This window comes from Anolis carolinensis, unplaced genomic scaffold, assembly GCF_035594765.1.
Source record: "Anolis carolinensis isolate JA03-04 unplaced genomic scaffold, rAnoCar3.1.pri scaffold_12, whole genome shotgun sequence".
In the NCBI taxonomy this organism is placed as follows: domain Eukaryota; kingdom Metazoa; phylum Chordata; class Lepidosauria; order Squamata; family Dactyloidae; genus Anolis; species Anolis carolinensis.
In genome coordinates this window covers 4804096-4820104 of record NW_026943823.1, presented here as the reverse complement: position 1 = coordinate 4820104, position 16009 = coordinate 4804096, and the positions used below count along the sequence as shown (strand labels likewise).

Below are 16009 nucleotides of genomic sequence, written 5' to 3'. Positions count from 1 at the left end.
AGCATCTCTCCTCTAGAGCTTAAAATGCCTATAATGACAGGAAGGGGAGCCTGGGTAGTCCTCTGCATAATGGGCTGATAGAAAATGGATCTTTCAGCACCCCCAGAGTGAAAACAGATATCTTCCTTCTCGTATTCGGGAGGCTCCCAAAAATGGATCGGTGGCCCCACTGAAAGCTGGAACATGAAATGACTCGCAGTTTACCCAGATTACACAACTCTAATGACTATGTTAGGGATCTAGTAGCACCTTAGCGTCTGAGAAACAAGATAGTAGCTTTCATAGATTAGCCTGCTTCCTTAGATGCATCTGATGAAGTAGTCTACAAAGGTTTATGCTGCCAACTTTGCTCCTTTGGTTAGTTTTCACCATGCGATCAAAGAATGGGAAGAAAATCAGGAATGTCATATCCTTAGAAAGCTTCACGAGATCAGATTATTTGCAGCCCCACATTACAAAATTCAGCATTTCTACAATATATTTTGACATTGCAGTCAAGAGATAAACTCAGTTGTCATTTGTAATCCATCAACTGTAGTTTCCCCTATAATATATATTCACCAGGGAATGAGCAACACTCTTTAAACATTTTAGCCTTTGTCTCCAAAGCACTGTATCATTGAGGCTTATTGCTGTATTGGACATGTGTACAGTTGGGCTTGTGGCTTGCAACAAAAGTGATTATTTGCTAGAACTGAAGCTGCATTCAAGAGATACGGATGCTTTGCCTCAGGATGTCTGCATAACAAAATAACAACACCTCAATAAACTAGGGCTGTGATGATGAGACATGTCAAAGATTCTATTACTTCCGTTGTAAAAAAAAATAATAATATCATACATTTAGTATGAAACAAAGAAGTGCTAACCTGCAGGAAAGAATTTTGGAAGGGAAAAAGAAGAGACTGGAAATCTATTGCAAAACTATGGGTTAGAAGGAGAGGAGGATTCAGAGATTTAAAGGACACGGTAATTAAAATGGCTAACTGTCCAAACGTGTCTATGAATATATATATATATATATATATATATATATATATATATATATATATATTTGTATTTTCCTCCTTTATGTTGTTAAATAAGAAGACTGGTGCGACGTCGTGACCACCAAGGATATATACTATATACAAAGTTTTACTGACTTCAGTAATAATCAAGACAAACGGACTTGAAGAAAATAGACGAACACAGGACTTGACTCAACACCTAGGCAGACAGCACTCGACTCAACTCAGAACTGAACGCAATCAGTAATGCACAAACACTTGTGTCTGGACACTCCCCAGTTCCAGCCATACATCAAGGACATCACAGCTTCTTAGTAATTAACTCTTTCCAGACTATAGTACACTCTGGATGATGCAATCAGTATGCAATACAGGCAAGATACAAATTTCATTTAAACACTATCAATACACAAATCCCACATTAACAAATAATGCAACTTCTGGCCCAACTAGTACCCCAGAGCATCCAAAGCTTAGTCAGGTTAAAACAACCCGCCACCCCACAATCCAAATTGGAAACTTTGATGTACTTGTAGGCACCCCTAAACAAATGAGGTATACCCGGTCAAGGGCAGGCATCTTGAGAATAACAAGAAACCAGTAATATAATTGGAAGTCAGAATTACGTACTCCTCTGCTGCCATGAACCATATTGTTGTGACTCAGCCTGTGTGTGATTCTGATGAGGATTCTGAGATGCAGTTTCAAGATGATGGGATTCAGGTTCAGGATGAATTTCAAGATGACTCTGATGGGAATTATGGGATTTAGGTGCAGAGTGTTCCTGCTGTGGGAGATGAGGAGCAGGGAGGCTTTCCCACGGGAAGAAATGATGTTACTGATGATGGTTTTCAGGTGCAAGAAGCAGAAAGGGAGAATAGCTCCCAGCCTCAGCCTGATAACACTAACGAGCCCTGTGGCCTTAAAAGCGAAAGCTATGAGGCCGCTTCTCTAGATCGGGCTAATCGGTTGGAATTTTGGGGGTTGCGCAGAAGTCTCAGAATAGCAAATAAGAGGGAGGTCAAAGGGCAAAGAAATGCCTTCATGTTATGCTATTAAAACAGTCTGCTGAGAGGGAAATCTTCAATTTCCTCGCTTGAATCAAGAACCAAGTCTGCTCTCCTGTATTATCTTATAGCCTGGATGTATCCTCATTTCTGGGACTTTGGCTTCGTTTTAAGGACCTTGTTTCATACCACATGTTTCAATGGATTTATTCTACAGCCTTGTTTTTGTAACTATCTTTTGGAATTGATCTTTTACCTTTTATGAACTATCTTTTCCCTATTTCCTAATAAACTACAAAAGACTACGATCTGTGTGCAGCCTGGTGTCTTTAGCAAAGTGAAGCTAACCTGAGGTGCAAGACATATGTCCACCTCAAGCTTTTTCAGTGTAAGTTTTAGGAGAGGGGCACCCAAGCCTGAAATGTGCTCTGTCTCTACCTCTATCTCCACTGGCACATAACACCAAGATGTGTCTCTCAGGAGATCAGCGAACCCCCCTCCTTCTCCCAGGTTCCACCAGACAGAGACGATCCACATTCTACTGGCTATGTATTAAGTTCAAAGACATGCAATGTGTCCATCAAAATATCAGAAGAGCTTGCTGGCACCAAGCTTACTCATATAATTACTTCTACCCAGAATGAGGTAACTACAGGACGTTTCCAAAACACACGAGTTAGCGAAACATTAGTAGTCTTTTGCTTCTAGCAATTAGCTGTTTAGAGAAGCCTTTTAAAACCATACCACCCCGAAATGCTAACCAGCCGTGCGGTGAGTCATGCAGCCCCCTTGTTCTCAAAAGTCCCTGGAGGGCTTCTGGAAATGACTTTCAGTTGTGAGGCAAAGCAGATACAAAAAAATATCATTTTTTCATAATAAATTGAATGAATGCAAGCTGCTATAGAATTTGTAGGGAGTATTATTGTTTGGGAAGTTCTAGATTTGTGCATTTGTACCCAAAAAGCATGCAATTTTCTCCATTTCTACTCAGACGTCAGACCCAATGAGTACAATTGTTTCCTGAAGTACAGAACGGACTATAGAAAATTATTCACTAAGAAATGGCTTTCATTCTACTCCCAGTTTTCAATGGCTGCACTTTATTCCGCTTGACGGGAAAGCCATTCTGGGTTGTACCTCTTCAGACTGCAGCTGTTTATATGACCAAATAGCCCTTCTCCTAGGGATGTTAAAGACTCTCACTGCTCCCATGATTTTTTTCTTGAATCTGGCCCTTTCAGAATAGCAGTACTGCACTCTGAGCATCTATCAACTGCTTCATGTGACTTGGGCTCTGGTGTGAGACTGCAAAACTGGAAAACAGATAATGTCTTTCACCTTTTTAAATTCAATATTGTTTCATCATCTTGTATGTTTTTATATGTGTTTATCAATTTGATTGATTTTATATCATACTAGTTGTGCCCGGCCACGCGTTGCTGTGGCAAAGTGGTGGTGGTATTGGTTAAAAATTGTTGTGTAATTTTTATTTGACATTATTTGTAATTTTTTAATTAATTTCATTGTAAGTTATATTTTTATTTATTATATTTTATTATTTTCTTGTATTATTTTTAGTTATTTTCTGTTATTATAGTATTTTATTGTATTAATTTTTAGTGTTTTTTATTATTTTTTATTGGGTTGCTAGGAGACCAAGTTGGAGGAGCTTAGCCTTCTAACTGGCAGCAATTGGATAAAAGCAATCATTCCTCTCCCTCTAATTAGGACTTTATTTTTCTTTTCTTTTTGTTATATCAACCTAGAGCCGTGGATGATGTCAAATTTGTCAAATTTCGAGGTTGGGGGGGCCTGTAGTTTTGTTGTTTTGTAGGTCGCCGTGATGCCATCACTCTTTTATATATATATAGTTTTTTTGTATTATGGTATATCTGATGCTTTGTTTGAAAATTTTATTTATTTAGTTAGTTAATTTTTAAAATTTATTTACAGTACAGTAGAGTTTCAGTTATCCGACTTCCGGTTATTCGACCTACCGTATTATCCGACATGCTTTCTGGAGGGATGAGACTCTTCCCTTCAGCAAGCACCCGGGGTGGGCGCTGGCCGGAGGGATGGGGCTTGTCCCTCCGGCAACTGCCCACACTTGCTGGGAGGGGATAATAGGGCCTCCCTATTATCCAAAAATTCCGGTTATCCGACATTCCGCCCACCCGTTTATGTCGGATAACCGGAACTCTACTGTTTTTATATTCTGCTCTTCTCACCCCGAAGGTGACTCAGGGTGGGTCACAGAACACATATACAGCAGACATTCTTTTGTGACTCAGCCTTCGCCTTTGTGTGACTCTGATGAGGATTCTGGGATGCAAGTGCATAATGATGGGATTCAGATTCAGGATGAGTTTCAAGATGACTTGAATGGGAATTATAGGATTCAAGTGCAGAGTGTTCCTGCTGTGGAGATGAAGAGCAGGGAGTTTTTCCCATGGGAAGAAATGGTGTTGTTTCTGATGATGGTTTTCAGGTGCAAGAAGCAGAAGGGGAGAGTAGATCTGATAACACTAACGAGCTCAGTGGCCTTGACGGCCTTGACGATGAGGCCGCTTCCCTCAATCGTGTTAGTTGGCTGGAATTTCAGGGGTTGCGTAGAAGCCTCCGAATAGCAAATAAGAGGGAGGTCAAAGGGCAAAGAAATGCCTTCATGTCATGCTATTAAAACAGTCTTCTGAAAGAGAGATCTTTGTCAAAAGCAACTTCTTAGCTTGAATCAAGAATCAAGTCTATGCTTTCCTGTATTGTCTCATAGCCTGGATGTATTCTCGTTGCTGGGACTTTGGCTTCTTTTAAAAAGGAACTTGTTTCATGCCTATGTTTCTATGGATTTGATGATTACAGCCTTGTTTTTGTAACTATATTTTGGGAAATGAACTTTTACCTTTTATGAACTATTTTCTGCTTATTTTCTAATCTATATATATAAAAGAGTGATGGCATCACGGCAATTCACAAAACAACAAAAGTATAGGCCCCCCAACCTCAAAATTTGACAACACAACCCATCATCCACGCCTCAAGGTTGATACAACAAAAAGAAAAGAAAAATAAAGTCCTAATTAGAGGGAGAGCAATAATTTTTTTATCCAATTGCTGCCAGTTTAGAGGGCTAATCTCTGCCCACTTGGTTGCCTAGCAACCAGCCAAGGGACAGCCAGGTTTCAGTTAGGGGACAGGCAGATTTAGGCCTCACTGAGTCTTCTTCCACAGATTATCTAATTTGCACTGGATTATATGGCAGTGTAGACTCAAGGCCCTTCCACACAGCTATATAACCCATTTATAATCTTATATTATCTGCTTTGCACTGGATTATCTTGACTCCGCACTACCATATAATCCACTTCAGTGTGCATTTTATAAAGCTGTGAAGAAGGAGCCTCAGATAATCCAGTTCTGAGCAGATAATATAAGATTAGAAATATACAGTAGAGTCTCACTTATCCAACGTAAACAGGCCGGCAGGATAAGTGAATATGTTGGATAATAAGAAGGGATTCAGGAAAAGCCAATTAAACATCAAATTAGGTAATCATTATACAAATTAAGCACCAAAACATCATATTATACAACAAATTTGACAGAAAAAGTACTTCCATGCGCAGTAATGCTATGTAGTATTTACAGTAGAGTCTCACTTATCCAACACTCGCTTATCCAACGTTCTGGATTATCCAAAGCATTTTTGTAGTCATTGCTTTCAATATATCGTGATATTTTGGTGCTAAATTCATAAATCCAGTAATTTCTACATAGAATTACTGTGTATTGAATTACTTTTTCTTCAAAATTTGTTGTCTAACATGATGTTTTGGTCCTTAATTTGTGAAATCATAACTTAATTTGATGTTTAATAGGCTTATCCTTAATCCCTCCTTATTATCCAACATATTCGCTTATCCAACATTCTGCCGGCCCGTTTATGTTGGATAAGTGAGACTCTACTGTACTGTATTTACAAATTTACCGCTAAAATATCACAATGAATTTAAAACACTGACTACAAAAACATTGATTATGAAAAGGCAGACTGCGTTGGATAATCCAGAACATTGTATAAGCGAATGTTGGATAAATGAGATTCTTCTTTAATATGAAATAATTACTGGGATAGAATAATGCAGAACAATATAATCTCTAAAACCAGGACAGTAAATAAACAGGGGAATTCCACACAGGAAACAATCAGGGCCAGCTAACACCTCCCAACAAAGTATTCCCATCCTCAAAGTCTGGCAAATCCTGTTTTCTCAGGGCCACAGACAGTAGAAGCACATAAAATATCGCAAACAACACCACTCTGAAAACAAGGGAATTCCAGACAGGAAACAATCAGGGCCAGCTAACACCTCCCAACAAAAAATTCACTCAGGGAGGAAACAGCCAGGCTTTAAAGCTACAAGGCCATTACATCCTAATCATTTTTCCTAATTGCAGCATTCATACTTGCCTCCAACAAACAAAAAAAACCAATCAGAAATATTGTATATTCACAGCCTTTAGGAAATAATATCCCTTGATGGCGCAGCGTGTTAAAGCGCTGAGCTACTGAACTTCTGGACTGAAAGGCCGCAGGTTTGAATTGGGGGAGCGGAGAGAGCCCCCACTGTTAGCTCCAGCTTCTGCCAACCCAGAAGTTCGAAAACATGCAAATGTGAGTGCATCAATAGGTACTGCTCCGGCGGGAAGGTAACGCCGCTCCATGTAGTCATCCCACATGACCTTGGAGGAGTCTACGGACAACGCCGGCTCTTCGGCTTAGAAATGGAGATGAGCCCCAACCCCCAGAGTCAGACACGACTGGACTTAATGTCTGGGGAAAATCTTTACCCTTGACCTTAACTACCACCAATTCCTCAATACTTTATTTCCCATACCACCATACTTCGCCACAGCAACGCGTGGCCGGGCACAGCTAGTAAACTATAAAGGACTATGTTCTGTGTGCAGCCTGGTGTCTTTAGCAAGGTGAAGCTAACCTGAGGTGCGACACATTCAATGCCAATTATAACAATGACAAGACAGACTATATATATATATATATATATATATATATATATATATATATATATATATATATATAGGCTTTCCCATCTTTCGGCATCTTTGGAGGCTGTGCTCGGTTCCAAGATAGGCTGTGTTGTGACTTGCAGCAAGACATGACTCATGAACAGGCCCAAAAACCATGACTTTTGGTAAGTGAACAGACTGTAGTTCAGAAGTTACATCTCTGGAGGATGGTGACGGAAGGAGCTTTGCCTCTAAGTCAGAACGAGTGGGGCAGATGATATAATAATAAATGCAGACAGCACAATATATGTCCTCCTGACATCTACTTTAAATGCCATCTAACACTCGAGGCAGATTATTCTCAAGACAGTATGCTAATTCATATCATAATCCTAAACTGCAGGAGGATTAATGGTGGCATAAGCAATGCGTGCGCAACGCGTTATAGAAATGTCAGCAAAAGGCGCAGCACCTGCTTCCTTTACTGCATAAATGCTCAGCTTATGAATAAGGTGATTTTATATGGATGCCAAGCATAGAAGAACATGACAGGCTAAACTAAATAACAAGCTTTGCTTTTATTTAACAATATGTTGGATTTATTATGCAAAGCAAATATCCAACCAGAAAGGAAATCATCATGATTTAATTTTATTTTAGGGCGAGGGAAAATATCTTTTATTGTTATTAATTGTCTCGGTTTGCTTCCAAAAATAATTAGCAAATTTATGGCTGCATCAGTTATGTGATATTTTACATTGTCTATGAGAAAGACATAAAAAGTGGCCGCAATCTCTACCTTGGGCTGCATTCGACAGAGTAGAAGCTCTCCATCACTTCTTTGGCCATTTCAGTCTGGATCGGAAGTTGGTTATTGCGTACGGGTTACTACTATTATATTTAGTACTTGTTTTTGTTATGACTTGAATATAGAAAAGGTCACCGAAATGAAAGGAAACAGTTGCAGAGAATGTGAATTTTTTTTCAACTCAGGGGACGGTAAGTGACATCCAGTGTCCTTAAGCCACCCAAGCTTGGAATTGACCTAACTGTTTATGTGGGACATAAATCATAGAAAACTCCCAAGTTTTGGCCCAGAATTCAGATTATTTTATGACTTCGTTTAATGCAGATCTAGGGCCTATTTAGATGGTTTTGACCCGCATTATCCTGAATCAGTTCTGTGCAATGTTTGGCCACCACAGAGCTGATCCAAGGCTCTTTTATGGTCAATGGTCAGTATTGATGTGTCCTAGTTAAGTTCTTCAAGTACTGAAGACATATTGTTAAGTACCCAATTTTAAATCATCCAGTCCATCATATTTTTGATTTCTATGTATGGTTTGAATGCTGGCCAGTGAAGAAAGCCAATCAATCAATTTTAAATGTGATGCTGGGGAAGAATTCTACAAAGACGATGGCCTGCTAAAAGGTCCATGGCATTTGTAGAATGTGTATTAAAGCAAATCAAGTCTGATCTCTCACTAGAACTAAATGTGACAGGGTCCGGGCTGTGGCACAGCTGGTTAGGAGACAGCTGCAATAAATCACTACTGACCGAGAGGTCATGAGATCGAAGCCCAGGTCGGATTGAGCTCCCGACCATTAATAGCCTAGCTCGCTGTTGACCTAAGCAACCCGAAAGACAGTTGCATCTGTCGAGTAGAACATTTAGGTACCGCTAATTTAACTAATTTACAACACCATAAAACTACCACCATAAAAGTGGTAGATTTGGAGAATCGCCAACGGCGTAGGAACCTTCTATTATTTGGTATACCAGAGTATATAAGTGATAATGATCTGATCACTTCATTGAGTGAATGGTGGATTGAACTGCAGGTTCCAGCTACAGAAGGGGATATTGACCGTGCACACAGGATTCCCCCTGTGACCGGAATTGAGCATACGCTCATGAAGCCGGAAGCTGAGAAATGTCAAATTGCCTCTGTGTCTGTCTATATGTCGTATGTCTAATGGCACTGAATGTTTGCCATGTATATGTGCATTGTGATTTGCCCTGAATCCCTTTGGGGTGAGAAGGGCGGAATATAAATACTGTAAATAATCATATCACGAGATAATATGACTCATTGGAAAAATGGCAAGGCATAGTAAAGTAGAAGGCAATAGGAAAAGAGGGAGGCACACTACAATCAAGGAAGCCACAGCTCTGCATCTGCGATATCTGAGTGAGGATATCAATAGCAGGGTATCTTGGAGTCTCTTGTTCATGGGATGTTATAAATCTGAAGTTGACTTGATAGCAAATATCAACAACAACAAGGATAACTCCACTTTCTGTCAAGGGCATTCTGTGAAAAATGGAAAACGGAGGTTCCACCCTGCAGAGTTCCGCTGGGGAGGAAAAGTGTTGATGGCTACTCTACCAGCTGGAGATAGGTTTAGTCAGTAATTGATCTTCCTGGATCAAAGGAAGATCTAAAGGGATTATTTAAGAGCGCTCTTTAGCCCAGCGGTTGGTTGGTTGTCGTGCTAAGTGAACTGAGCAATTGCTGAAACGGTCTGGGTGAGCTGGAGTCCACCCTGCCCTCCCATCGCCATGTCCCTGAGGGGTTGGAAACACTTTCTGCAATGCCCAAAATCTTTTCTTTGTTCAAATTATACTTTTAAAAAACTTCAACTATTAACATCTGGAAATGAAGGCATATTGGGACGACCTTCTTTTTTGAAAGAATGACAAAAATCACCTACCGAATTGAGAAAGCAGTAAAGCAATAAAATGTGAACCAGAAGACTAACTTGAAGATATTGAGTTCAAACTTCTTGAGTTTGAAACGAATTAATTTGGATCAATTTAGTTTTTAGCCTTGAAAAACAGCATTTGGTTTTGTAATAGGAGATCCTGGATTGGAAAATTTTAAATAAATCTCAACAAGATTGGCTAATGTCTGCCAGACACTTCACTGTTTGGAGCCATGGTGGTGCAACGGGTCGGACTCTTATGAACTGCTGACCTGAAGGTCGGCGGTTCAAATCCGCGAGTTGGGTGAGCTTCCATCTGTCAGCTCTAGCTTGAGAGGACACGAGAGAAGCCTCCCAGCAGGATGGTAACACATCTGGGCAACGTCTCTGTAGATGGCCAATTCTCTCACACCAGAAGCAACATGCAGTATGTTCTCAAGTCCCTTCTGACATGATAAAAAAAAAACCTTCAGTGGTGGATATGGAAGGATGAAGGTCTTCCAACAAAAGAAGAGGGGGCTTGCTTATCCACTATTGCAACCTCATTGTTTTTAATTTGATGTTTTAATTCTGTGTTGTGTTTTTTTGCCTATTGTGTATATTTTATTATTGGTTTTTGTTGTTGTCCTTTGATGTTTCATATTTTATCATCACCTGTATTTTGATTTTGCTGTAAGCCGCCCCGAGTCCCCTTCGGGGGAGATGGAGGCGGGATATAAATATAATAATAATAATAATAATAATAATAATAATAATAATAATAATAATAATTCATGTCATGGAGACAATTCCTTATCAATTTGAGCTTTAAAATATAGACAATATCGCACTGCATAATAGATTTTGTTAAAGTTTTCAACAGGAGACAGAAGGTGACCAGACAAAGGCCATCTATTAGTCCATCAGCTCCTTCATATAAGATCTGCATCTTTTCAGCCTAAGTTAAAATCTCTTTATGACCAAAAAGGGAAGCCAGGTCAGGCTCAAACTTGGAAAAAAAAGTGTCATAAGCAGTACTGTGACCCTGTCGTTGGTTATAATGTTGTTACTCAATGAGATCTATAACTTTATGAGCAGAGACTCTGTTGTTTCATATCCAAAATGTCCCATTTGCTTCTCTTTGCCAATGCACCTTTTATTTGCTTTCCTTAAATTCCAGACTCATTTATATAAAAAAGCTAAGCTTCAGAACCATTTCCCTCCCTGTTCAGGCAGAAAAATGCTTGTTCCGAAGGTCAAAACATGTTGTAAAGTTAGAATGAAAAACAATACATCCCGAAGCATGAAGTACCATAATAATGTCTGGATACGTTAGCATGGTGAGCAATATTAATTTTAATAACGTTTCCTCCACAGGTGCAAAACTATGCAGTCCCCTCTTGATGTATAATTCAAATCACCCTACAAAATCTCCCGCTGATTGCAAAGCTAATAAGCACCAGCTCGACTCTACTTTAACAGATTGCGGAGCGTTTTAGCTATGAAAAATGATAAAGACCGAACCGACTAAAGGGAAAGTTCATGCAAGTCTCCATCTGAGAAACAAATCATGTATTTCAAATAAGAGCCATGCAGGCAGCGCCTCTCTAATTTTCCCGAAACAGAGAGTAAAGGATTTCTGCAAGGGAGAGGCATGGGATCAGTGAGGAGATGGAGCAAATCTCCTACCAATGGGGTTACTAAAGGAAGGAGAAGAAGATTTGTACTCGTCGTCTGGTGTTGTTCTTTTCCTCTCTTTTCTGTTTTCAATTGTTGCATTAAGCCTCCCAATTAAGCTTTTCTTTGTGAATACTACTTCATTTATCTGTAACTATGCACTACTGCATCAGCATAGACAAGACCTAAACTCTAAAAATCTGAGAATTTATGAGGGTTGAATGAACTTCGTAACTCCTCAACAGATGTCAGTGCTGGTCTGCGGCAGGTACTGGTTAGTTCAGTAGACTCTCCTCTACAGTTCCATTTGGAGGGAAGCCTTAGCATTGAATGGTTGTGTTGTTAAAGTGTGAAGCATGGAACCCTGCGCAGACGGGGAAGCCTTAGCATTGAACGGTTGTGTTGTTAAAGTGCGAAGTACGGAACCCTGTGCAGACGGGGAAGCCTTAGCATTGAACGGTTGTGTTGTTAAAGTGCGAAGTACGGAACCCTGTGCAGACGGGGAAGCCTTAGCATTGAATGGTTGTGTTGTTAAAGTGTGAAGCATGGAACCCTGCGCAGACGGGGAAGCCTTAGCATTGAACGGTTGTGTTGTTAAAGTGCGAAGTACGGAACCCTGTGCAGACGGGGAAGCCTTAGCATTGAACGGTTGTGTTGTTAAAGTGCGAAGTACGGAACCCTGTGCAGACGGGGAAGCCTTAGCATTGAACGGTTGTGTTGTTAAAGTGCGAAGTACGGAACCCTGTGCAGACGGGGAAGCCTTAGCATTGAATGGTTGTGTTGTTAAAGTGTGAAGCATGGAACCCTGCGCAGACGGGGAAGCCTTAGCATTGAACGGTTGTGTAGTTAAAGTGCGAAGTACGGAACCCTGTGCAGACGGGGAAGCCTTAGCATTGAACGGTTGTGTTGTTAAAGTGTGAAGTATGGAACCCTGCGTAGACGGGGATGCCTTAGCATTGAACGGTTGTGTTGTTGAAGTGTTAAGTATGGAACCCTGTGCAGACAAGGAAGCCTTAGCATTGAACGGTTGTGTTGTTAAAGTGCGAAGTACGGAACCCTGTGCAGACGGGGAAGCCTTAGCATTGAACGGTTGTGTTGTTAAAGTGCGAAGTACGGAACCCTGTGCAGACGGGGAAGCCTTAGCATTGAACGGTTGTGTTGTTAAAGTGCGAAGTACGGAACCCTGTGCAGACGGGGAAGCCTTAGCATTGAACGGTTGTGTTGTTAAAGTGCGAAGTATGGAACCCTGCGTAGACGGGGAAGCCTTAGCATTGAACGGTTGTGTTGTTAAAGTGCAAAGTATGGAACCCTACGCAGATGGTTGGTCAATGCGACTTAAGCAACATGCAGTCATTGAATTCTTGACAGCAGAAAGTGTCACTCCAAAGGAGATTCCTCAGAGAATGCAAGCTGTTTATGGGGATTGTGTTGATGTGAGTCCTGTGCGTTGTTGGGCGAGTAAGTTTAAAGATGCTGAGGTGGGAACATCTGACTTGCATGACAAACAAAGAGTTGGACATCCTGTGACAGCAACCACCGAGTTCCACAAGCAAAAGGTTGACAGCTTGATTCAGGACGATCGTCGTATCACTCAGAGAGAAATTTCAAGCATAATCGGCATTTCACAAGAACGTGTGGGTCACATTATTGCTTTGCTTGGCTATCAGATGTTGAGAGAACTGTGAGACGCTGGTTGCGGAAACAGAGTGTCGACTTCTTCCGTGACGGCTTCAGAAAACTTGTTCACCGTTGGCAGAAATGTATCCAATTGTCTGGTGATTGTGTGGAAAAGTGAATAGTGGTAGTTAAAGAGCACATTCTAAGGATTATTTCTGTGTTTTATTTATTAAAATATTCTCATCCAAACTGCAGAAATGATGGTGGAGGCATTACTTTTCATCCAACCCTCGTAAAATATTTCTGGGTGATGATTGTTTTTAAAAGAGCCATTTAAATACATGGTTTCTCCTCTCTCTGATTCTAGTAGTACCACCCAGAGGAAAATACACTTTATACCACATGATGCTGTTTTATCTATAGTTTGACTGTTAGTTATTGAAAGCAATCAGGAGCTCGGTACCCATTTCATAAGGATCACCTTATATTCTTCCTTTTTTCATGACTGACTAAATAGCCTGTAACTGCTTCTAGCAGAAGCTTTCAGTGATTACAAAGAACACTCCTGTTTTTCACTTCAAATTAACCGAGATGGCTTGTCTATCATCCAAGGAGCTTTTTCCAGATTAAACCTCAAAACGTTGTCTACAAAAATGCGTTGGATAATCCAGAATGTTGGATAAGCGAGTGTTGGATAAGTGAGACTCTACTGTATCTATTTTTATTTCTGAAATTTACCATTCTCGGCTTTTAGTGGAGTCAATGTTTTCCCAGTTTTTTGTGGTAAAATTAGGTGCCTCGGCTTATATTCAGGTCGGCTTATACTCCACATCCAATTTCTTTTGAAGCAATGAGAGCTGATGTTCAATACGCTGCTTCAAGCTAATGTCTGAAAAATGTCTACCTTCTAGATGTTTGCAATAAAATTTGACTTTGATTCTTTTTTATTATCCCTCTAAACCAGACTTTCAGAAATTGCTTATGTGCCGAAAAATTAAGCACACAAAGGTGTGCTTGTAATTCTGTGGTTAGAGCTCATTCCGACTCCGTATTGTCAAGGCTTGGTTTCAATCAGGATTCTTGAAGACCAGCCAGAGACGAAAATCAATCGACCTACCACATTCTATTCATCAGTTTTTTGCTTATTGGCAGCTCGTCCTCGGAAAATTAAGTCTCACAAAAGAAACCCGAGAAGGGGGTTAAAATACGTCTGCCCAATCCTTGTGTTGCCAGATATTATCTCGGAGACAAAGGCCTGCTTAGCGCCGGGTCTTCTTCACTCCACTTCTGATTGCAATCTCATTTCACTTGTCCTTGGCGGTGCTGCTTCTTCTCTGACCTCCAGCTTGTTAAATATTCAGCAGAAAGTTTATGGACTTTTCCATAACCTTGATTAAAAGCCTATTGGGAGCCCAAATGCTGAGCTAAGAACTTTTCATCTCGAAACGCAACTGGTGAAGTTCATGCTGATTTCTGTTTTGTTAAGTGTACTTATAATCAGCAGGGCGAGAGTTTGAAGAAGGGGAGAGGAAAGAACGGGAGAATCAACCTGGAGACAATTTTCATTTTATTTTGTGCTTTTCCCATGAAAAGAAGCCCTCGGCCACGCAATTCAATTTGCAAAGCAGGCTCCTTGGTGTTCGTTCGAGGCCGTATAAAAACAAAGTCTGCCTAATTCTCAAGCACCGATCTCTCTAGCAATGATTGGGCAAATAACGCTTTCCTTTACTATACTTCTTTGAAGTTATCTGAACAAGCTTCAAAACACATCTCTCCTTGAAATACAAGGCTTCCTTTAAACCGTAATTTTAATTAAAAATTTTTTTTGCACTTTGGGGGTCAGGAGTGACAAAGAAGACAGTAATATTACTGAATTTTGACTGCCATAATGAGATGGCAACAATATTATAATTATGGGTAGCACGGAACATTAAAATATATTCCAAGCAAGGCATGATCCTTGCTTGGAATATTATATATATATATATACACACACACACACACACACACACACACACATATATATATATACACATACATACATAGACATTTGTGTATGTGTGTGTGTGTATCTATATGTCCATATATCTACCGTCTATACTCGAGTATAAACCGACCTGAATATAAGCCGAGGCACCTAATTTTACCACAAAAAACTGGGAAAACATTGACTCCACTAAAAGCCGAGAATGGTAAATTTCAGAAATAAAAATAGATACAGTAGAGTCTCACTTATCCAACACTCACTTATCCAATGTTCTGAATTATCCAACACATTTTTGTAGTCAATGTTTTCAATATATCATGATATTTTGGTGCTAAATTCATAAATACAGTAATTACTACATAGCATTACTGTGTATTGAACTACTTTTTCTGTAAAATTTGTTGTATAACATGATATTCTGGTGCTTAATTTGTAAAATCATAACCTAATTTGATGGTTAATAGGCTTTTCTTTAATCTCTCCTTATTATCCAACATATTTGCTTATCCAACATTCTGTTGGCCTGTTTACGTTGGATAAGCGAGACTCTACTGTACTAATAAAATTATATTAATTGAGGCATCAGTAGGTTAAATATTTTTGAATATTTACATAAAACCGTAATTTAAGATAAAACGGTCCAACTCTGGTTAAATCATTACTCTCATCTTCTTCAATGTAAATGTGCTTATGTATCCTTTTAATAAAAATAGAGTAAAATAATAAAGGTAATAATACTAATAAATACAGTAAAATAATAAGTGTAATAATAATAATAATAATAATAATAATAATAATAATAATAATAAATAGAGTAAAATAAATGTAATAGTAGCAACAATAATAGAGCACAATAATTTATTTATTTATTTAAATAATATATGTATATAATATGTTTATATGTATATAATATATATTATAATATATGTATATAATATATAGTAAAATAATACATTAATAATACCAATAATAATAGAGAAAAATAATTTATTTATTTA

General features: G+C 39.3%; 2 protein-coding genes across 6 annotated transcripts in view; one reads left to right on the top strand and one right to left on the bottom strand.

The window, feature by feature from the left end:
• The window catches only part of LOC134294064 (uncharacterized), a 92856-nt gene extending 78895 nt beyond the window's left edge, over positions 1–13961 (top strand). For all 3 annotated transcript variants that reach the window (XR_010001048.1, XM_062963883.1, XM_062963882.1), the window contains one exon: positions 11108–13961. Coding sequence is in view for 2 of the 3 variants with exons in the window: in XM_062963883.1 (XP_062819953.1) it covers positions 12331–13092 (762 nt within the window). In the remaining variant the exon portion in view is untranslated. The remainder of the gene's footprint in view (positions 1–11107) is intronic.
• The window catches only part of pcdh11x (protocadherin 11 X-linked), a 514120-nt gene that overhangs the window by 36653 nt on the left and 461458 nt on the right, over positions 1–16009 (bottom strand). The window lies entirely within an intron of this gene.